The sequence below is a fragment of the Cuculus canorus genome, chromosome 12, assembly GCF_017976375.1.
Source record: "Cuculus canorus isolate bCucCan1 chromosome 12, bCucCan1.pri, whole genome shotgun sequence".
Taxonomy (NCBI): domain Eukaryota; kingdom Metazoa; phylum Chordata; class Aves; order Cuculiformes; family Cuculidae; genus Cuculus; species Cuculus canorus.
Window position 1 is genome coordinate 14,964,640 of NC_071412.1, and position 23,075 is coordinate 14,987,714.

Here is a 23,075-nt window from a genome sequence, read left to right on the forward strand (position 1 = left end):
TTTTGAGCCCATCACTTGAGCCCTTCCAACTCATAAATTTGTGTAGTTTGTTCTTGGGCATTTCCCAATTCTGCTTTTGATCTGCCATGCCTTATAATATTTTTTTTTCTGAATACCCTGAAATATTTTGCCTTCTTTTCTTTAGCCTTATGGAATAGTACAATTAAGAAGTCTGTCCTAGTCGGCTTCTAGGAAGCTGGAAAATTTAAACAACTAACATTTGTTTCAGTCTGAGAGGTCTAAATACACAGAATGACAGCTCATCTCAGCAGGAGTTTTTTTGATACCTGAGTCTGAGTAATCGTAAAATCATAAATTGCAAGAACTGGGACAGAGCAGGTCAACACAACGCAGAATTTTGATGCTGTTTGTGGTTTCCCCGTTCAGTTTTGTAAATCAAAAATAGAACCTGAAATTCTCTACTTGCATCTCCTTGACTTCAGCATTTAGGGCAGATCAGAGTCTGATTTTTCTTCCCGTGTGAGTGGAATTCCAATGAATGGAGATGGAGTCGTAACTGAATTTCTCAGCACTCTCTGTTTTTACAAGAGTTTCAGATTCATGTCAAGCTTCTGGAAATAATCCAGGAAAAGGCATAGTGAAGGGCTTCAATTATACTGCTGTGAGGAACAAATGTTTCCTTTTATGTCATCAAAACAACAACTTTGGATTTCTAGGATAGCTAAAATAGGAAAGTAGATGCCATTGTTTGAAGATTGTTTAGCGTTTTTGTCAGTTAGTAAGGAAAAATGTATTTGACCTTTATAATTGGATTTACTACCACACTTTAATGGATGAATACGCTTCTGCCATATTTGGGATTCAAATACTGTTTCTTTTTTTCATTCAACTATTTTTAAGTGATTAATACATCTTTCCACTTGGAGTTACATTTACAGTAAGTAAAATTTGTCACATTCTATGACCTGCTGTATATTTATCAAAGCTTCCTTTTGGGTGATACCCGAGTCCTTTTTAAAAGCAGTTTCAGCTGGGCAGTAGGTGTGCCAAGTGTAGTGAGAAAAGTTAGATATTATTTATTAGACCTGTCCCAGGCACTGAGAAGCACAAAGTGGCAGAATCCCAGATAGCTCATTTTCCACTTTCCCCTTCAGACATTGCCTGTGGTTCCTTAAAATGTTGTGTCACATCCCCCCTGCCCTGTAGTGCTACTGCTTGTTTCAAAGGCAGGTGTGGAATGTCTTGTGGGCTCTTTAAGAGAAGACACTTTGAGATGAGCACAATTTATTAAGAAAGTGGTGGTTAAGGGGCATTAGGTCATGGCTGAGTTTGAAAGGGGAGGTGAAAGCAGGCCCTTTACTATTAATTTGTACACCCCTTCTTTTAGTACTTCTGTAACTCTCGCTACACTTCCCCCTGTGTGAACTGGGAGCATTGCACTGAAGTCGGTGCACAGACACTATCATAACACTCCTGTGAAGGAGGAAGGTCCTCAATGTCCCTTCAGTGCCAGTGAGCTGAGAAATCAGAATTCTTAGTTCTCATTTTGCAAGGGTGACCCTTCGGTAAACCAGCTTAGCCAGTAGGGTGCCACAATGCAAATGACCATCCTCGAGTGCTCTGCCATCACTGGCATTTTCAGACACCGTTTGGAGTTTAAATTACCCAGATTGCAGGTATGGATCAACTGAAATAGTGGGGTTTTGAATTGAAATAGGAGTTTTGGTTACTGGCAAATGCAAATTTATCTGAAATGTTTTGTATATTTGAGACCACAGTGTTAGTGCTGCACAAACCAGCTGTGCGTAACAAAATAGAAGTGATGACACAGACTGGAACACATAGAGTATCATTGCAGGATATGTAATTCCTTGGGTTGAATTTTGCTTAACCTGCAAGGAATGGAATATTAAGCCTCTGCCTTCACTAAGCATTGTCAGATGCCCAGCTACGTAAGTACAGAGCGTTGGAAATGCATCAGGTGTGAGGATTAATGTGGTTCATAATGTCCATTGGAAGGGGAATGATTCACAAGGAGTGAATATTCCTCACGTTAAATCTAATGGGGTCATGTCAGCGGAAGTGAGTATGTTGTGAATGAATATTTTCTGTTAACATATCTCAGATGAGTACCTGTGGCAGTTGCTGTAAAGCTACAGTGTATCTGCAGAGCCCTAGCAACCTGCAGCCCCTAACTGTTGTTTGATTGATACTTAATTCCTTTCAAATAATGACTGGTTTTCCAAGTGATATTTGCATGTTGTTTTTCTGCCCAGGTTTAGTTCTTGGAACAAATGTGTTTTCTAGCGGATTGCTTAGCATGAGGAAGTCAGCTGCTTTCTGCCTTTGAAGTTTAAAGTGTTTTGATGTTGTTAGGTGGCTTAAAATTGGTCCCCACCTGAGAGAACAAAATGAAGCCTTGAAACTAAAATTTAAGTAATCAGAGCAAGCTCTATCAAATTACTACAGCTTAATATTAGAGAGACAAAAAATCTCTATCTCTTACATGGCTGTAGTTCTGCAGGTGCCTGGTACTGTTGTGCTACCTACGATGTGTGAGTTTGACAAGAAATTGCTAAAAATTAAAGTAATTATTTCCATTTCTCTGTATTTTATTACATTTTGCTCTCCTATGTGCTTAGTGTCATTGCCACAGCACCTTAGAATGCTGATTACTTCTAATCATTGTCCTTGAAATTTGCTGGAAGTACCACTGATATGATCTTCCAAAACGAAAGCACTGAAATACTGATCTGATTTAGTCAAATTTAAGTTTTTCGTAAGTTTCATATGGAAATGTTGTAAGGATCTTGTTACTGGATCGGTCAAGGTTTTGTGCCAAACACTTGAAAGTTAGGCAGAATTCCTTATTGATCCAATCGCAGCTGTTGCCCCTCACGCTGTGTGGTAGTACATACAAACTGATTAATTTAGAAGTAGCTGAATTTAAAAATTACAGGATTAGAGATTATAGTTACAGTGGTCGCATCATTTACTGCAGTCTTTTTGAATGTGAGTATGCAATCAGTGTGAAGTCTGACCTCCAAATAGATAATCCAAGCTTAGACACGCTGCTGCTCTGCAACAAAGTGATCAGGTATCACCGAGACACCTCCTTAATGAAGTGATTTTGTTGCCTTTTATCTGTGTGAAGGACAAAACGTACCAGGATTCTTGCTTAATCGTGGTGTCATTTTTTTCACTGTTTAAAAAAAAAAAAAACAAAACCAGCAACATAGAAGACTCAAAATATTCAGCCTGCACGCTTGGATTATAAAGCTTTATGGGTCTGTAACGTTTAGGTTGGTATTTAAAATCTCATGACATAAAACCACGATGTTACATCACGTCACTAATAAAATTGAATTCATAAAAATGATATAATTGGTACTATGCCACAGTTGGGATTTGAAATGCTTTTTTAAATCCAAAAGTCTGTTATCTTTCCAACATATACCAGGGGGGGTCTGAATGCAGTTGGGGGGTGCTTTTACTTGTTTTCCAGGCTATTCCCAGTGCACCCGTGAGCATACTCCTGATCTTGCTGTCCAACAGAACATGCAGATGGGGAGGCTGTGTGACATTCTGGGTATGTTATGAGCTGCTGTCTGCCTGGTTTTGATCATTATTTGCCCATAGTTGTGAGTGAAAGAGACTGAGGAGGACTTTCTGTTTGTGTTAATGTTAAATATAGAGAACACATAAGTGATTTACCTGTTATGGCATTTGCTCCTATCCACATTATTCATAATAAGAGCATGCTGATTCTCTCCGATTCTGCACTAAGGTAAAGCAGCCTCATCCTGTGCCATGCTGAGCACCACAAACGATCAAAAGTGTTTAGTGTTCTACAAAATTAGGTAGCTAATTCCGCTAGAGTTCATTCAGGCTCATACGGAGAGAAAGATGTGCTAGAAAAGAGCAAGCCCTTATTTAAACCAATTTTTTTTCTAAATTAGCAAACAAGGCAAAAGACGTACATTAAAAAGTTTTTCCTGCAATGACAGTCCTCTTTTAAGCAAAGCAGTGAAGAATATTATTTGTCAATGACCAACTTCATTGGCTCCCTGGAATGACATGCTTTACATGATTCATATATATTTCAGTATCATTATTATTTTATAAATGCCATTTAGTAAGTTTGTAACAAAAATGTATTGGATCCAGAAATTTACAGTTGCCTAAAATAATAATGTAATTGCCTTTATATATTATCTAGGCACTAATATTGTTTTTTCACAGCACAGTTTTATTTTTTTAACATTTTTTGCCTCAAAAATTATAGTTTTAACTTAAAGAGACATAGTCAACACATCAAACAGGCTTTCTTTCTCATTTTAAAATCTGTGAACATGAAAATTGGTTTGAGCATAAAACGTAAAATAGACCATGAGTAAGATACAAACTAGTTAAATATTAACTAAATTACGAAGAAGATTGGATGCTTTACCTGTGCCTGGCAGAAGAGCATTGATCTTTACCATATTATATCTCCTTTATCTGCTTTTCTTTTTAGGATGTCAGAGGATTCCTTGTGTGTTGTGACCTGCTCTTAGCTTACCTGTCTCTGGAACCCTGCTGTGCCCAAAGCAGACTTGTGTGTCTCTTTATAGGGCAGAGCTAACAGTAGTGAAGTGTGTTGCTGCATTTTATTCAAGAAATTCACTTGCACTTGTCCATTTTTGACAGCATAGTCTATTCAGCATTGCAGCCACCATTGATCTGTTTGTACCCTAGCTGGTAAATTTTCAGGCTTATTTTGCGAGTCTGAGTAAATACTCAGACTTTATTTGCGTAAAAGCAATAGAATATTGGCTAATGGTTCATTTAATTATCTGAGAAACTTATATGGTGATGAACTGTATTGCATAAAGGCTCTGTCCTGAGCTGATTGCTGGATGCTGTAACGCTAAACTGCTTCAGCTGAGATGTAAAACGCTGGCCTTGTGTTTTTCATGTGGGGTGCTTGCCTGTAGCAGTACGGCAAAACACAGTGAATGAGTAGGATATCTTAGGATATCTTATTCCTTTATAACATGAGGCTCAGGGTTTCCTTAGTCCAATACTTGCTCTGCTTTGGGTTCATTCCCGTGTAATAGCAGTTGTCCCTGGCACTGTCAGGGCTCTTGTTCCTGTGCCCAGTAAAGACAATGAAAGACTTCCTACTGATTTCAGCAGGAGCTGGATCAAAATCGAGGAGTGTTTTTTGGCAGTGTATCCTATTGCTGTTCCAAGGCACATTAATTCATTAGCTCACCTATTAACATTAATATTTTAGAAAAGCAGAGGAGTTAAAATTTTCCAGAACAGCCTATGTTACAGACTCTTGCTTTCTCACCTCTATGTGTCTGTGTATACACTGTCTTCCAGCCCAAGTGGGTTTACATGCAGGCAAACAGATTTTCACACTGCGGTATTTAACTCGCTAATCTGCACGCTCACGTGCTCAGCAATGGTTATTAATGGTATCCTGCCGTGAGCTTTTATGTGGACAGGACAAGAATAGGAACAGGCCGTGCAAAATCCAGGCAGCATACGAAATTGCAATTTCATCCGCTTTCTAAACTTAATAGCTCGGTTTTATAATTTACTGAAGTTAATGGGATACATTTTTAAAGCTGCGCGCAATTCCCGTTGATGTTAATGTGAGTCGCACATATAAATCCCCCTGCAACACTTTGAAAATTCTGCCCCCAATATGTTCTGCAGATTGGATTCCCCAAACTAGCTGTTTCTTCGGGTTGCTGACCTGCCTTCAGAGAAACGCTGAAGCACAGAAAAAGCAGTTAAACTGCTAAGATTTGGGGATTACAGATCTCTTTTTTTTATTTCCAGTGTTCTTTTAGGGAAGCTGTTTGTTAGCAAATAATCAGGAATTATCAGATTGCTGTTCTGAACGGAGTTTACCTTTCCTCCAATAATGAACATTGTGCCCCTTTGTTTTAGATGCCAACGTGGACGTCATCTACATCTGCCCCCTTCATCTGAGTGAGGAGTTACTGCAATATTACGATAAACTCCTGGGTCTGCAGGCAGCTGTTAGATCTGGGAACCCTGAGGACATGGGTGACCTGCAGGACAGGTTCAGAATTCTCACCCCTGAAGCTATAAACAGCTTCCCTGTGAGTTTGTCTTCTAATTACTACAGCTTGAGGGATGCAGTAAAATTAAATTGGAAATTTTATAACTTGTAACGCTCTGGTACACATCAGTGAAATATTATTGCAAGTTTAAGGGCTTTACTGATTAGGCTACTAGTTAGAGCATTGGAAATAAATATCCTGGTTTAGCTTTATAGACTTGGTTGAGATAGTACTATATTGGCTATTTGCAGACCACTGTCCCTTCTTGCTATATGCTTGGGACTGGAAACTTGATAGATTTATATCTCTAAGCAAATCGTAGCAATAAACCATTCTTATTACTCCAACTTTATCTCTGGGAAGCCCAGCATTCAATCATTCATGTGTTTGTAGTGTTTCTCACAATTAAATCCAATGCAGAGCTTCTTAAAAAGCAGAGCTTAAAACTACTCAGGTTACGTTGTACAGAAATATTAGTTCCCAGACTCTCAAGTCAGTTTTAAATCCATGTGCTAAAACATGGTCTAAGAAGAGACCTTAATGAATGTACACTTTGTACAGTGTTTGTGAAAATACTGCAGCGCAGTGAAGGCTCTTCACAGTGGAGAACTTTGTATTGTAAATATTAACTCCGCAGCTTCTTAACTGAGATTTGCTTTTTATGAAACTTTGTGGTATGATTCTGTCTCTGGGGTCTCTGCTTGAAGTCCTGCTCCCATTTTTTATATGTATCAATAACCTTTTTCTAGATATTTTATTGAACGGGTTTGTTACACGATATACTGTTTGAAACTGGTGGCTTTGGAAGTGAAAGAAGGTTTTTATATTTCATTAACATGTTGGTTTTCAAAGGTAGTTCTTTGGGAGCGACTGTTCAGCACAACACTTGCGTATATGCCTGGATCCTTCTCTGCCGAAATAGTCTAAAAACACCTATATGGGAACAGTGCATAGCTCGCTTGCTGTATGGGAGGGACTCCTGAAGCAGAGGTGGCTGATGGTTTTGCAGTAGTTAAAATGAATTCTGTAGATACGAATGTGTTCTGCTTTCTGTGGAGTTGGAGAAAAAGCGTCAAATGAGTATTTGTGGTTTAGGAGCCGGCTTTGCTTTAGTATTGTCTTTTCATCTGAATACTGGAAACCAGCAAGAATCACAGCTGCCTCTGCTTGGCCTTCACCTTGTAAAGTAAAATTATTGGGGTGGTAAATCATTGATAAAAAACAGAGATATGTTTTCTTTTTAAATTGCACTTTGACAATTGTAGCTGTTTTTTCTGTGGATATCAGACTATATTCCCAATACTAACTACCAAATATTGGAAGCTCTAAGAAGCCTTCTATGTAAAACGTGCCAAAAGTACCACCTAAAACACATCAGATTATGGATAAAAGCGTGTTGCTAAACATGGAGGGACTGTCCAGGAACTGAAAATATCTTTCATGGACAATTTTGGTCATGGTGATTTGACTGAAGACGTTATAAGGTAAAAGCAGGTTACATGCTGTGGCGTAAGGAGCTAAGCTTAGTTACAAGGGCTGCATGGTTCTTTCAAGGCTATGGGTCGCACCGCTCACTTGGTTGTGGAATGCAGGGTAGTGCATTAATGCCGAGTCCCATCGGGAAGAATGAGCAATCACAGATTTTACATGCTGGCAGGTTGAGGGACGCACTTGGCTGTTCAGTGCAGTGCATTCGCTTGTCTGCAAAATCCTCAAGCTGCTTTGGTTTTATTAAGCATGTGTTTTTATTAAGATGTGTTCCATCTATTAATGGATGAGTCCAAGAAAGCTGTCTTTTTTATTGAGGAGAATCCATACCCTCCACTGATCCAGGTCATCCATTGGCTTCAGTGACTGTGGATTTAGCTGTCTTTTTTTTTCTTTTAGAGCTTTATAGGTTCTTTTTTAAGCATTTGTCTCTGGGTTATTTAATAAAAACTTTTTGCTGGACCTAAGGTATCTAAATTTATTCCTAATACATGAACGTGTGGCTTGGAGGCCACCTTAGCAAGTTCATTTGACCAACTGTAGAAGCACAAATCTGCCTTGGCCAATCTCCTAGCTATTTTGGTGGAACTGGGGGGGAAGAAAATCGGTAGAAACCACACTCAGATGCACGTATCCCTGTGCCACTGGTAGTGGTGGTCCATATACTGTTGTCCTTAGGCATTTTGTAGCTATTAGAATTGACCTCTTGTGCCTCAGTTCATCCAGGTGCAATGCGAAACCCATCTAACACAGGGTTATGCTGTTGTGTTTCTCAGCTAGCAGCATGTCAAAACAGCAGGGTGGCAGCTTTACTCATCGTGGTGAGGCTGATGCCAAGGTCAACTTCTCTGACCTTGAGAAGATTATAAAAACCCAGCAGGCTTGTGAATCAAGAACTAGCTTTTTGGCTAACCTGCTAACCACTATTCTGTGCAGTTGTGCTGGAATTCTGAGAGTTCCTCAGTTCTGCTTTTACCTGCTTTTGCCCAACTATCTATCATGGCAGCTATACCGCTCTCAAAGCAGGAATGAACTAGATTTTACAGCCTGTTTCCTGTACTCCTTAATTAACTGTAAAATCCATTATTGAGAGACACAAAGCAAATCTCATCCCTACATCACCATTCATGGCCCCAGGGAGCGAGTGACCGGGGCTGGAAATCGATCCTGTTCTCTATGTGGCAGAACTCTGCCACAGGACCAACAGAACAGGCCCTCTCCTTGCTTTTATGCCAGTGCACAGGGGAAGGAATATAAAGCAGAATATTAACAGTCTCGAGTTTAAAACTGATGGAAGGAGAAAGACTCTGGAAACTTGTTAGTCATTCCTATTGCCCTTATACTTCTGTGCTGCCCTTTTTCCTACTAGGACATCGAAGAGCATTTCGGTTCTCTGACTTACCTGCTTGCCATCCTTGCGGTGTCTGATGCCTTTACAGAGGAGCTGTGTGTTTGATGTGAAAAAAGCACTGAGGAACTGCCAGAAGAGTATTCCTTTTGTTCACTTCCTGGAGCTCCCCCCACCCCCTTTTCCACTGTTGTCCCCATTCAAGTAGAAGAATCGGTTCTATACTTCAGTCCCTTCAAAGAAGCATCCAGGACTTTACGGAGGAAAATACACTAGGTTCTCCAGACCTGACAATCCCTAGCAAATCCAGTATTATGCTATCCTGAAAAGGAAGGCGTTCCTGACAAGGGACTAAGTTAGAGGAAACCTCAATGTGAAAATGATTTTCTTGTTACAGTTAGGATTTGCCTATGGTAACCTCTTGCGGTGGATGTCTCTTGTGCTGTTTCTGCACAATGTCCATCCCTGTCTGTGCCAACTTCTGTATCTTTGGAAGGATTATGGGGTTGTCTGCAGACCAGGCATAGGAGGTGATGTAGAAAACATTTTTGAGGTTTCTTCTGCCCTGCCTGATGTTCTTAGGGTCAATTGAGAGACTATAACATGTAATGAGCAGCTTGATCAGTGGTAGATCTTATTTTACAGGAGATGAAAATTTCCTTCCAAAAAGTTAAAACCCTGGTACTTTATAGAACAAAAAAATACTGTCCTGTCTTTGAGCACTCTGCAGTTGTGTTTACAGTAGCGATCAGAACTACAGTGTAATAGAAATGTATATCCTCAGTAATTTAATGTGATCAGTGAAAGCTTTTGTAAATCAAAGTGTTTTATTCTCAGAGAATCACTTAAAATACTGCAGAACTGTATAGTGAAATACATTTCCTGCTATAGGCAGTTTGCTTCATTTTTGTATTGATTTTTAGGAGCTTTAGAGTTAAACCATGCCAGGAGTGTTGCTGAGATGAATCACTATTATCCAAAGGCCACCAGCCTCTCTGCCGCCTGACAGAAGGATAATTCCGCATGGATCAAATAAATACAGATGTGTAGTAATTAGTTCTATTCCCAGTGAGCCCATTTCCAACACGCTAAAGATGTGCACGATTATGGAGCCTCACCCCAACAGCTTTTATCAATTTAAACTGCTAAGCTACAGGATAGGTCATAACCCATCCTGCTATTAATAATGTATTTATTGTGTGCAACATTGTAAATTAGGTTCATGGAATAGAAAAGAACACCTTTTCACAAGAGTAATGTTATCTTTATACAGAAGCACCGCATGTGCCTTGCCACGCAGCTGAAGTACAGTCCCAAGACTATCGAAAGAATAAAAATTCTTATCCGGAGCAGAGATGCCTACATCGTTGGAGGGGTTCCCCACAAAGATGATTTAGCAGTGGCTGACATGCTAAATGTGCCTGTATTAGGCTCGGTGCCAGAAGTGGCTCATCTCTGTAGCACCAAGTCTGGAAGTAAACGAATTTTTGCCGATGCTGGTGTGCCGACCCCTCCTGGAGAAGCTGACATCTACACCAAGGAAGAGGTAAGGGTGTGGTTTCGGGTTTGGCAACATGCGGGCGCCTGTTTTCAGTCAATAGGATGCAAACTTTGTACAGTTGCAGTGACTGTATTGATTAGACCCTGACTGGGTTTGATTAAATCATGTACGATTGCCATGTATGGTTCGTTTTTGGCTCTATCTGACCAGTTAAATGCAATTTGTATCCTAGTCAGGAAGTAATCCGGTTGTTCTGGTATTCTTCATGTTACTGTAGAGAATATATCAAGGCATTTGGTCCAGTTATTTCACGCAGTGTGTGTTGCTGCTCTGTGGATGAAGTCATGGCCTGGATGAATCGTGGAATCAGAATGCTTTGGGTTGGAAGGGGCCTTTACAGGTCATCCAGTCTAACCCTCAATGAAATTAATGGGAGTTTTACCAGTGGCTGAAAATAGAGCAAGGATTTCTGGGAAGCTAAGTATTTGATGAAGAAAAAATTCCTTCCACTTAGGAATTCAACCTATTCATTGATCTTGTTAGCATGGGCAGTGAGAAAAGAGCAAGTGTTCCTAAACTAAAATTACAAGGCCACAGGAGCTTTCTGTGCGGCATTCAGTTTACATATGTTTAGTTTGCATTCAGTGCCTCAGTACTTCACTCTATAAGCTGATTGTGCCATTTGCAATGATTTGTCTAAGTATGATCCATACTGATGTCTTAAAATGTATTTTTATGATGGTGCTACGCTCTCATACAGGAGAAAAAACAGTGCTGTGGTTTCTGGGTATTTCTACTTCTTGAAGAGCCTTTTCACATTGCTTTGCTTTTTATTAATCACCTTTAACACTGAAAACAATCTAAGCTACACAAATACAGAGCAGCTTCTATAGTAGATGAAATAAATACATGATCAATGATCTTAACAACTGTTTGATTTATTGTTAAATCATTTATGAGAATCTAATATTTTAGATTCATGCTACAGTGTTATGGAAGTTCTACTTCTGTTATTTGCTTGTATGAAATATTGACATTTTAGGTTAAATAATCAAAGTAAGGTGATGCTATGTTAAAGCACAATTCAATTTTCACTTAAAGATAGCACATAATTCTTTGTGATTGGTACAGTCCTTACAATATTATTGATTCTTTTCATTACTGTAGGGGAGTCATCAAGAAAAACACATTTATGTGGTTCTCAAAAGCCACAAATAATAGCATCTGGGACACACACATGTAATTGTATTTTAGGTCAACATTAGAAAAAAGGAACAAAAATCCCGAAAATTACTGTGTGAAATTGTAGCAGGCTCTAGCCAATGCAACAAGATTTGATAATAGTTTTACCAGGTTCAAAGGCATTTGCAGTTTCTAAGAAGCTAATTGCATCCCACACCAGCTGGGAAAAAGGCATTTGAAAGCCATTTAAATCTGTGTACATACACAAATAAATAATTAGCATTTTTATAAAGCCTGCCTGGTAACTCCTTCGTACATTTATAACCATGTAATGTACTTGCTTTCCAGTAGGAGAATTTCACAGATGTTTTGGCTGATGTTAGAATCTGGCACAATTGTTTCTCAGATTTTGGAGACAGCGTAGTCAAGCGCATGTTCTCTGCCCAAACATCTACTGAGCGATACTGATTCTCCAAAACCAAAGATCCCGATGGGACTAAAAAGCCTCAACAGGCAAATTCCTCCGTGCAGAATAGAAGTCCATTGACCGCCAAAGGTGCATGACTGCTGTTCAGTGCTGTGCACCAGTGAACTCCAGCACAGGAAGGGCAGGTATTGTAGAATTATGATTTGGATTGGAAGGGACCATGAAGGTCATCCAGTCCAGCCCCCCTGCAGCGAGCGGGGACATCTTCAACTCGATCAGGTTGCTTATCAAAAACTGTTCAAGGTTGCTTTCGCTATGAATTCAGATAACTGCAACAACGCGAGCATCTCTAAGAAAAAGAAACCATATCTAGAAAATAAATTTTGAGCCCAAATATTTGAGAACTGGAAGTCTAACATGAGAAACAATTTGATATTGTCATAGTGCAAAATATCTGTGTGTGGTTGCTCCCCAGATGATTTGTGTTCTCAGCCAGCTGATTGTTGACAACATGGAAGTGTGGCGTTGGTTGTTTAAAGTGAACGATGAATCCAGAGGAAACGGCACTGCCTATTGTGATGTTATTTCACATCTGAAATGCTACCACTGGGTTCAGAAGGAACGTCAGCAATGCAGCCCTGAGATATGGAGTAAGAAGTGGGCACATGTAAGTAACAGAGGAGGGTGTCTTATTTATTGTTGAGACTTCTTTAGTCCACTGGGTTCTTCCTCACAGCAAATCTTTTTGGTAAGCTTTTGTTTTAAGACTGGTAAAATCTGATTTTACAGAGTCCAGATCAGCTTGTACAAGGCAATAGGTAACAATCCAAATAAAACAGTTAAATATTCCAACATAGAAATGAACCCCTGGCATCCAGCTGTGGAATGTGTTGGGTGTTGTAACACTTCATTCGTACACGAGAATGTGCAACTTCTAGTCAGTGGTCTTGTGGGAAGATTTAGATTAGACATTAGGAAGCAATTCTTCACGCTGAGGGTGGGGAGGCCCTGGCCCGAGTTGCCAGAAATGTTGTTGTGTGAACTCGTACTCTAGGAGATTCCTGGGAATCCCTATGATTGAAACAAGTTTTAAGATGCTAGATTTCAACTGTAGAAAAAAACATATAGAAGTATACTTCCTTAGTTCTGGCATTCAGAGAACAATTTGTGGTTTAAGTATTCATTAGTGTTTAAATGTGTTAATTTTAATAAGCATTTGATATTTCTGTATATTATGCCAAATTCATTCCTAATGTAATGGTTTTAAAGCCAGAAGGAATGTATCCAGAAAGAACTGTTTAATTTACGTAAACTGCTCATTAGAGCTCTTTTGACTTTTTTAATTCAATCAAAACAGGTTTGAAATTTTTGTTTGATTGAATTATATTGTGTATTAAAATTTCAAATTGTGCTGGTTACAGTTCTGTTGTGTTTGACAGCTACAAAACAATTCCACATTATGAAATAGTTTATCAGATAAAGCTGAAGGGCTCATTTCTCCAATGTGCTGCACATCCCTCCCTCTGCTAGAGTCTTATCGTGTGACATAGGACACCAGAGAGCTGCCCCAGCGGCAGTGCTGTCTGGCCTCTGCATGCTCTGGGACAGAAAGCTAACAGAACGTGTTCAGGTCCTGCTCCCACCATTGGAGTCAGACATGAGTCATAGAATCGTAGAATGATTTGGATGGAAGGGACTCTAAAGCCCATCCAGTTTCACCCCCCTGCCATGGGCAGGGACACCTCCCTCTGGACCAAGCTGCTCCAAGCCCCATCCAACCTGGCCTTGAACACCTCCAGGGATGGGGCAGCCATGGCTTCTCCAGGCAACCTGGGCCAGGGCCTCCCTACCCTCAGTGTGAATTATTTCTTTCTAATGTCTAATCTAAATCTTCCCCCTTTCAATTTAAAGCTCTTCTCCCTTGTCCTATCAGTATGTGCCCTTGTAAAATGTCTGTCCCCAGGTTACTTGTACGCCCCCTTCAGGTACTGGAAAGCTGCTCTAAGATCTCCCCGGAGCCTTCTTTTCTCCGCGCTGAACAACCCTCTCAGCCTGTCCTTGTATGGGAGGTGCTCTAGTCCTTGGATCATCTCCATGTCCTCCTCTGGACCCGTTCTGACAGTTCCATATCTTTCTGATGTTGGGGATTCTATAACCGGACACAGGACTCCAGGTGAGGTCTCGCAAGAGCAGAGTAGAGGGTGAGAATCCCCTCCCTTGCCCTGCTGGCCGTGCTTCTTTTAGTGCAGCCCAGGATATGGTTGGCTTTCTGGGCTGTGGGTGCATATTGCTGACTGATGTCAAGCTTCTCATAAGTCAGCACCCCAAGTCCTTCTCTACAGGTCTGCTCTCAATCATGTTGTCCCCGAGGTATTACCCAGTGTTAGTGTTTCTGTGCCTTTTTGATTCTTCTATGGCTAAGTGCCTTGGAATAAAGGACACAGTGCTGCCTGGCTTTCTCTGGTTCCCCTTTTATACGATCTTTATGCTGAGCTTTGATGCAACCAGGAATTCCCCTTTCAGAAGCCTTTTAAATATAAACATTTGTTGGAAGTTGGAAAATATATAAAGAATGACCTATTTGATCTAATTTCCTACAGTCAGCAGGAAAGCTTCCGTAAATTGAGACCAATATTTAAGTGTGCTGTGGCAAAGGTGTTCAAATGTTTCTGCCTTCGGAGTTTAGCCCTCTTTTGTAGAACAGAGACCTTCTTTATATATAATGAATCGCAGTCTCCAGTGAGGTTACCATTGAGAGCAGAGGATTAAAATCGCCCTTTGTTAAGGAATACTATTCTAATGATACACATTTAAACATCAAAGCATTAGCTTATGAGCACAGGCATGCTTTAATGTCCTATTATGGTATGTGGACTTGTTTCTTTTGATAATGAAGACATCGTGTCATTGGCAGAGGCTGCCACGTACAAAACGTATGCTGGCAGGTTATTAAAAAATTCAGCTTCTTGATGAAAGACTATCCTGCAGGCTAAGAGTACAGTGAAAAGACTCTCCATTCTGGTAGAATTATTAGAAATGAGAATATGACTCTAAGCACTAAATTATGTTAATACTTACAAATAGCATCATTTGCATAGCAGTTTAAGACACGATACCCGGCTTTTCCTCATTGATATGGAGTAGGCAACAGATTAAAAATAATGCACTTTGTGGGTTCGAACTGTGTAGACGTCTATTCCATCTAAAAATGAGACTGATTTTAGATTCCTCATTTCAAATGTAACGTTGGGCAAACAAAAATGCAGGACAGGATTATCAATGTATTTTACCTTGTTAACTTAATGCAGCATCTGAGTTATCTGAACAATTATTTTGCAACTGCATAATGGGTAGAATTCAGACACTGAACATCTCTGCAAGGCCTTCGTCCTACTGCGCGCTGCTGAAGTCTGTCAGCGTATAAAGAATTTCCTCCCGAGGCCCAGATTTTAATGATATTCAATATCAAGAGAAGTGCTGCCTCCCCAAGTACATGTTTGGCAATCGTCAGGCCATTTGTGGAGGCATTCTGCAGCGTAAAAAAGAACTTCAGGATCTGGCCACAGGTACATGCAAAAACATCAGTGAGTACTGATACACCTTAGCAATTCAATTGCATCTTGCAGTGTGGTTCACTGTTATAGGAAGCTTATAAAATCACAGATTTTTAACTGTTTCACATGCGTGTAAGGCATATGTGCCATGTGAAATGCTCTTATGCCATTTTATCATGATTTTCCATCCTATTTGCTTCAAACCAATTCAAGCTTCGGTTAGTCCAGGCGTAGCAAAATCACAAAGTGATTTTGCTACTGTAAGTAAAAGATTGGAATGTCTAGATAAAGATATCTATACTACTTTTTATTATATGGTATTCCAAAGTGTGGTAAGAGGATAGGCATCTCACTCCTGTAAAAAGTCCACAGTTCAGGTTTTGGAAGTTCTCACCTGTACTTGTATGGACCCTTACTGGGATATAAATTCATGGAAGAGACGACTATTGACTGCTATCACTGACACAGCCTCAGGTGTAGAGGGATTCTGAGCTGCAGATTGTTGGAGACTGGGAAAGTATCTGGGGAAGGGATGCGCTTGCTCTGTTTTCATACTTCCCAGGGCATCCACTTGTGACCACCATCAGAGAAAATTCGGAGCTAAGCAGACCTTATACAGCCAATACCTTCATGACCTTTAAGAAAGATGCTCAGATGCCACACAACTCAAGCTGAATATTGGTGGAAAAGTGGCTTACAAAGTCCGTTTGGTCCCTTGTCATTGTTTTTGACCATACACCAGGCTGTCGAAGCCTGCAATGCCTCCTGGTCTCTGATTCAGAATCCTGGGACTCAAACTCTCTAAACTGCCACCTCAAACTCTCTAAATGCTTGCAGTCCTCTTCCCTTTTAGAGGAAAGGTAACATCACCTCCCTCTTAGCATTACCTCTTCTCTTCTTCTAACAGTTCTCCTTTTACATAAAATAACACAGGACTGTGCAGAGATCCCATCCTCTTGTATAATTCTAGAACTCCAAATAGTATTGAAATAACTAGATGAATTACTAATCAAATTAATTTTATAATTATCTTTTATTACATTGCGATTCCTAATTAAGGACCAGGACCAGCAACATGATGTGAGTTTACCTATCAGTGATCCTAAAGATAACAAAGACCAGACTGAAGGCAAAAAAAGAGATAAGCGTGGGGATAAAGATCAAGAGAGCTGAAAATACAACAGAAGAAGACACAGAAAAACAAGCAACAAATATTCTCTCAATAAGTCATTATAATTGGTCATGGCTACACAACCATTTCCAAACTCTGCATTAAATATCTGTTGTAGGAGAAAAAAGCTATTTAACGTGCTTGGGCAGCCTACTGTTTTCAGTGGTAGTGCTTGAATCTTACTGCCTCCAGTTGTGGCAGAGTACTTTGTTACGGTTTCTTTTCCTTATAGACTGTATCTTGGTTAATTCACTACGATCTGTAAGAGGAAATGAAAATCTTTTCAAAAGGTAGCAAATCCAGAAAACAGGATTCCATCTGAGTTGTGTAAAGCAATTTTCAGACTCTGGTTCCTGGATTTTGCATTGATTGCTATTGGAAAATGAGAATTCCAAAGATAAAATGATCACTGTTCCTTTAAATTTTTTTGATCAACTGTTAAAAATCCTGTAATAAGTAATTAGATAAACTTTGTGATTGTCTGAAACCCAGGAATAACAGTCAGATTTTTAACTGGTTGAGTGAACTGCATTCACTGTAAGTAACCTGAAGCTTACATACCACGTCTTGTTTCTTTCCTGAAGTGAGGAATTCAGAGTAAGTTTATAAACAGGTCAAAATAAAACCAACCGTAATACTGTCAAAGATTTCACTTTAGGAACATGGCATTGCCAGCACACAACTGTTTCTTTCTTTGAACACGGCATTGCTTTCTAACTCTGCCTTTTCCCTTTCTGCTACCTCTCCTCTTCGCTGCTCAGATCACCTTTTGTAACGGCACCAGCTTTGTCCTAAGGCAGAGCTGCAAATATTACTGAAACTGCAAGGAGTTATAATCGGTCTTAGTATAACACCCGAAGTCTACCAAGGGGGGGTAGAAGAAGTCTTTGCTGCTGCTCTTAGTGTACACATGCAGTTGCAGGCGCAGTGATTTTGTCAGCCTGAAGAAACCCAGAAACTGACAAATACACAGAAGATCCATTTTGACAGGCTTTGAGAATGTCTTCTAACTGATACAGTATTTAGTAGGAAAAGAGAAGGAACCCAAAGAGTTAAGGAAGAAGTTATCTGCTAAAGCAATACAGTTGCAGGTTGCTTCCTAGTGTGGGCAGTGCTTATTCAACAATACATCCTAAATAGTTGTAATATTGAATATTAATATAGACCGCAGTCCTCTTCTTCAGGTTATTAGTAGATCCCTGTAGCTGCCACAGCGCAGTTTCAGGTGATTCCGAAACCCTAAGTAAAATAAAGCATGATGATTGTATCCTGTGGTTAAATTAAAACCATGATATCCGTTCCTAAGACTTGCAATAATCAGATATGCAAGCTGTTGGTTTGCATGTCCTATTGATTTAATATGCTTCTAATCAGTACATAAAGCTATAGGCCTGCAGTGTTAATTTTTCATATGCTTACAAAGTACCCTTTGATTTTCTGTCACGCGTTAATTACAGCGTTTTGCCATTAAATAGGAAGCTTTGTGTAAACTAATTACTAGGTAATCATTGTCTACCGCAAGCGTGCTGTTTGTACCTTTTATTTTATTCTAAAAATGCACAGATCTCGCAGTCTGGAAGCACTCTACCTTCCAGCCATTAGCTCTCACTAATTCATAGCATTATTGTGTTAAGATTGTAGGAGTTGTAATTGTTGTGGTATCAGTGCTGTTAATTACCGGAGTAAACAGTTGAAATAGTGCCAAGGTCTATTGTACAAGGCAGAGGAAAGGAGGTTTAAATGTTACTTCCACCATCTGGGGACTGGAGGAGAGGCAAATGCTCGCAAACAGCAGTGAGGCAATATCAGAACTTCAGCTCCAGGGTTTTAGGCCATATGGATCCAGAATATTTGGAATCAATTGAATTTAAGTGCCAGTTTGTAGCGATAACAGTGTGGAAGGAGAGGATAAAGCAAGAGCACTAAAGAAATCTGAAATCCGTTAATGGTATCACAGCCAATAAAATGCTGGTTTGGATTATTTTAAAAATGTTTATTTTGCTAAAATCCCAAAAGTAACACATAGGCAACTCTGGGAATAAAAGACATTTCACTGAGTGTTATTTGTGGAAGGCGGTGCAGGTTTAGCCTGATGATTCCTTTAGCATTACAGCTCAGCAGTTTAGACAATTCATGGAAGCGGCTGTCTATGTGATGTCTTTTTTTCTTTTTGCAATCACATTTTTGGAATTCATTGGGATCCTTGTTTTAGAAATGCAGGGCAGAAAGGAGGGCAATCAGGCAAAATTTAAGAGATTGAAATATAGGGAAAAAAATTAATGAGGGAAATAGTAATCTGAGGGTGTCATTTGTTTGTGCATTTGCACAGATCTCATTAAAACACAGACAAGATGCATTCAAATATTACTTATCCTGTGTGAGGATCAACATCCCCATGTCATGAACTTATAAACGTTGCACTTGAAAGAAACATTTTTTAAGAGATTTCGGAAGATTATGACAATTATGTTGCATTTTGTTTGCTCTGAAGATAGAACCTGTGGGGAACCTTGAAAAATGAAGGCTCCAGCCTTGCAAAAGCCACGCTTTTATGCAGAAAACAGCAATGCATAATTGAGTAGGTTTTTTTGGAGTGAGCAAGCAACCTACATAATGAAATTGTCCTAATCTCAAATTAACATGTGCATAAACATTATTTAAATATATAAAATTAAATTATCATCTTAAATATATGAAGAATTATTTGAGAAGCTCGTATACCTTTCAAGCTCCTCTTTCCAACTGATTTTTGGTAGCACAGGCTGCGGGGATTTTATATTTTATTTTATCACATATATTTTTCTCCGAAAAGGGATCTTGCAGCATATTGCTGTTGCCGGTTTAGGAGCATTCAGAGGGAGCAGAAAGGATCTCTGTCGCTAAACAGTCCTGGTTTATTTATTTTTTATTGGCCCGTTAGCAGATGTTGAAGTAGTTCAGGGCACATTGTAAACCTGCACTTTTCAATGGAGACACGGTAAATAGCAAAGCATACAATGGAAGAAGCGATTGGGGGGGGGGGTGGATGAGGCCAGTGAGGGCTTTTGTGTGTGTGTGTGTGTGTGTGTACGTAGTTGAATTTAAAATTAAAAGAAGTGCTTGATCTTTATATATTGAAATCCTCAGCGTGCAGAGTGACAGCATGAGCCAGAAGAGAAAACCGTGGCCCCATGTGGTGTGAAAAAAGGAACAGCAGTTTAAGGGCTGGAAAGTTGAAAGAGAACTAACCTTCTTGTTCTTGTAGTCGAGGGAAGTGGCTGTTTTGTGTTTTTGTATTGAAGCATAGCATATGTGCCTCAGTTTGACAAAAAGCCTCTTGAGTCACAGCAACCCGAGTCCTGTGTGCTGGTCCAAAGCGAAGGCCGTGATAATGAGGGCCGGGCTCTCAGGAAGCAGCGAGGAGATAATACTACATAAGTGGAGAATTCTGTGCGCCGTTTTCGCCATCCTACTTAATGCAAGTGGCAGCCACGGTGAATCGCTTGCCGTACAGCTGAAATGGGCCATTAGCTATCAGGGAAAATTGTCTCTGCTACTTTCAGCAGATGGAGCAAATATTTTACAAAGCAATTTTACATACAAAAAACATTTGTGTTACTTGATAATGGTGGCTGTTTTACATGATGGTACCTTCTATCAGAACATACTTTTCCAGCTTGTGGAAGGCAAAATTGGCACTTTTTGATTTTAAAATTTGCTGTTAACAATCAAATGCCTGGGCTTTAAAGTCAAGTTGAAAACTTTAAGATTGGGCATTTGGTGTCTCACTTCCAAACACTTTTTGTATAAACCTTTCATAGAATTACAGAATTATTTGGGTTGGAAGGGACCTTACAGCGCATCCAGTTTCACACCCCATGCCGTGGGAAAGGACACCTCTCACTGGATCAGGGTGCTCAAAGCTCCATCCAACCCCCTTGAACACCTCCAGGGATGGGGCAGCCACCACTTCTCTGGGCAACCTCTGCCAGTGTCTCTCCACCCTTATCATGAAGAATTTCTTCCTGATGTCTAATTTAAATCTTCCTCCTTCCAATTCAAAGCCATTCCCCTTCATTCTATCACTACATGCCCTTGTAAAAAAATCTCAGCTTTCCTAGAGCCCCTTCAGGTACTGGAAGCTGCTCTAAGGTCTTCCGGGAGCCTTCCCTTCTCCAGGCTGAACAACCCTGCAGAGGTGCTCCAGCCCTAGGATCATCTCTGTCGCCTCCTCTGGACCCGTTCCAACAGATCCCTATCCTTCCTGGGGATTCCAGAACTGGACACAGGACTCCAGGTGAGGTCTCACGAGAGCAGAGCAGTTGGTGAGAATCCTCTCCCTTGCCCTGCTGGCCACGCTTCCTTTGATGCAGCCCAGGACATAGGTGGCTTTCTGGGCTGTGAGCACACATTGCTGGCTCATGTCAAGCTTCTCATCCACCAGCACTCCACAGCCTTCTCTACAGGGCTACTCTCAATCACGTTTTGTTTTGCTCAGTGCAATAGGTGGTGATTCTGGCCAGTGTGTACCTGTCTGAATTAGAAAAATGGTTTAATTAGCAAAACAGGAAATAATGAAAGTTATTTGGACAGACAGGCAGCAGTCACCAGCCTCTTCCAATAGAACCATGTTTGCTGGTGCATTTGGGAATATAAGAGTAAGCTTGGCTGGACCAATTCGCATCAAGGCAGCTGGAATAAGTTCTCATAGCTCCACTGAACACAATATGAAGTATATACTGCATAAATGGTATGGATTGTCTTAGTGCCACTGAAGTGGCATAAATTGCCATAGCTTCATTGACTTCAGCAGAGTTGTGGCACTTTGTATCCCTGAGGATCTGTCTGTTGATCTCATTCTTCTCTGCCCCAGTCGCCTTTACTTATTTGGAGTTACTTTCTTCACTCTATTTGCTTGCAAGGTCTAAATAACTTCCTTTCAATCTGATTTTTAGCTAAAAAGCCCTAGGTCTTTGTGATGCATTCTGCTCTGCAGCCTCTTTCTGTCCCCAGGTCTTTCTTCTTATGTTTATTCCTTCTCTCCATTTCTTGCTTGTCTTCTCACCAGGTTTCTCTCTGCTGACTGATCTGTCTCAAGTGGGTTTCCTACCAGTGCCTTCAACAAATGCCACGTTTGGTCCTAGTTTTTCACTGCAGCTGCCTTTCTGAGGAAACCTTGCACAATTCACCTTGCAGAAGGGTAAGAATATATTTTGTATTTAGGAGGAAAAAGGTGTAATTCATTCCATACTTATTCATTGTTATAGAAAGAAGCAAAGCATTTTGCGGTAGATGTAAAGGATTCTACGTGACATAAACAGCATTTGGGCTGCCTCTTTGTCACTGGTACTAAGAAACATCACCTGGAAGCTTTGAAAAACTGTTCCCTCTTTCCATTGAGCCTCTGATCCTGAATTGGTTTGGGCTGCATCAAGAGATAAAACATTGTTAATCTTTGCTGGAGATGCTGTCCAATTTAAATGAAATTAGCCTACCAAACACCAGTCCTTTTAAAAGTGTTGACTTCATGAGTAAATGTTGGATCTAGGCTTGAAGTTGCCTACTAAAACTCCCTATAATCAGGATTATTGCCTTTTTAGAGCTTACAGTGGCAAAAAAACTTGAACTTGAATTCCAGGTGCTGATCCTTAAAAAGCGCTGCCTGACTCCTCTGCTCCCTCTGCTCACACCTTGGTTATCTGGGCATTACTCATTAAAAGCACTGTTACACTGGATTTGACTCCACAAGAATCGTTTTCAGATTTCCTTCAAATAGTTATTTCTTTCAAAGCCCCTCTCTTCTTTCCATAAGGCAACTGGTTTCGATTCATGCATCCTTTGCAGTCAGTAAGTACTGAGGGTGCTTTGAACTGCAACATACTCCCGAGCCAGGCTTTGTGCATCTGTGTCGCTCTAACGGATGGGCTGAGTTCATTCTGTGTTCAAGCTCCCTTCAAATGCTGTTTGACTTCATTTAGGCAAGCAACACTCATCTGTGGAAGTACAAGTCTTGCCTGTCTCATGCTCATCACACACACAGAACAGTGGCATATGAAGTGTTCCTCATTTACAGAGGAGGTGAATGGACTCTGTGTCCTACTCCACCTCCATTTGGGAGCCAGGTAAGTGTGCCCTTTGGTACACATCAAAGTTTGGTAGTTCTGCTTGGTTTTGCACTGCCTTCAGGAAGCGTTCTTTCACAGCCATGTGTGAGCCTCGAAAACAGCTCTGTCAATAAGGAGATACAGCTGTCCTCAGTGCTGTTGCGTGGAGCTGGTGCCACGGCCCTCATGTCCCTTGGAATTGTTGCAATGGAAACCAGTGGTCACACGCTCAAAGTTTAATTTTGACTTGTACAGGCTTGGTCACAGTGCTCCCAAA

General features: G+C 40.4%; 1 protein-coding gene across 3 annotated transcripts in view; it reads left to right on the plus strand.

Annotated features, from left to right (window-relative positions):
- Positions 1–23,075, plus strand: part of IQCH (IQ motif containing H) — a 63,681-nt gene that overhangs the window by 19,903 nt on the left and 20,703 nt on the right. For all 3 annotated transcript variants that reach the window (XR_008451895.1, XM_054077873.1, XM_054077872.1), the window contains exons 7-10: positions 3,467–3,550; positions 5,908–6,083; positions 10,154–10,426; positions 12,466–12,657. Coding sequence is in view for 2 of the 3 variants with exons in the window: in XM_054077873.1 (XP_053933848.1) it covers positions 3,467–3,550; positions 5,908–6,083; positions 10,154–10,426; positions 12,466–12,657 (725 nt within the window). In the remaining variant the exon portion in view is untranslated. The remainder of the gene's footprint in view (positions 1–3,466; positions 3,551–5,907; positions 6,084–10,153; positions 10,427–12,465; positions 12,658–23,075) is intronic.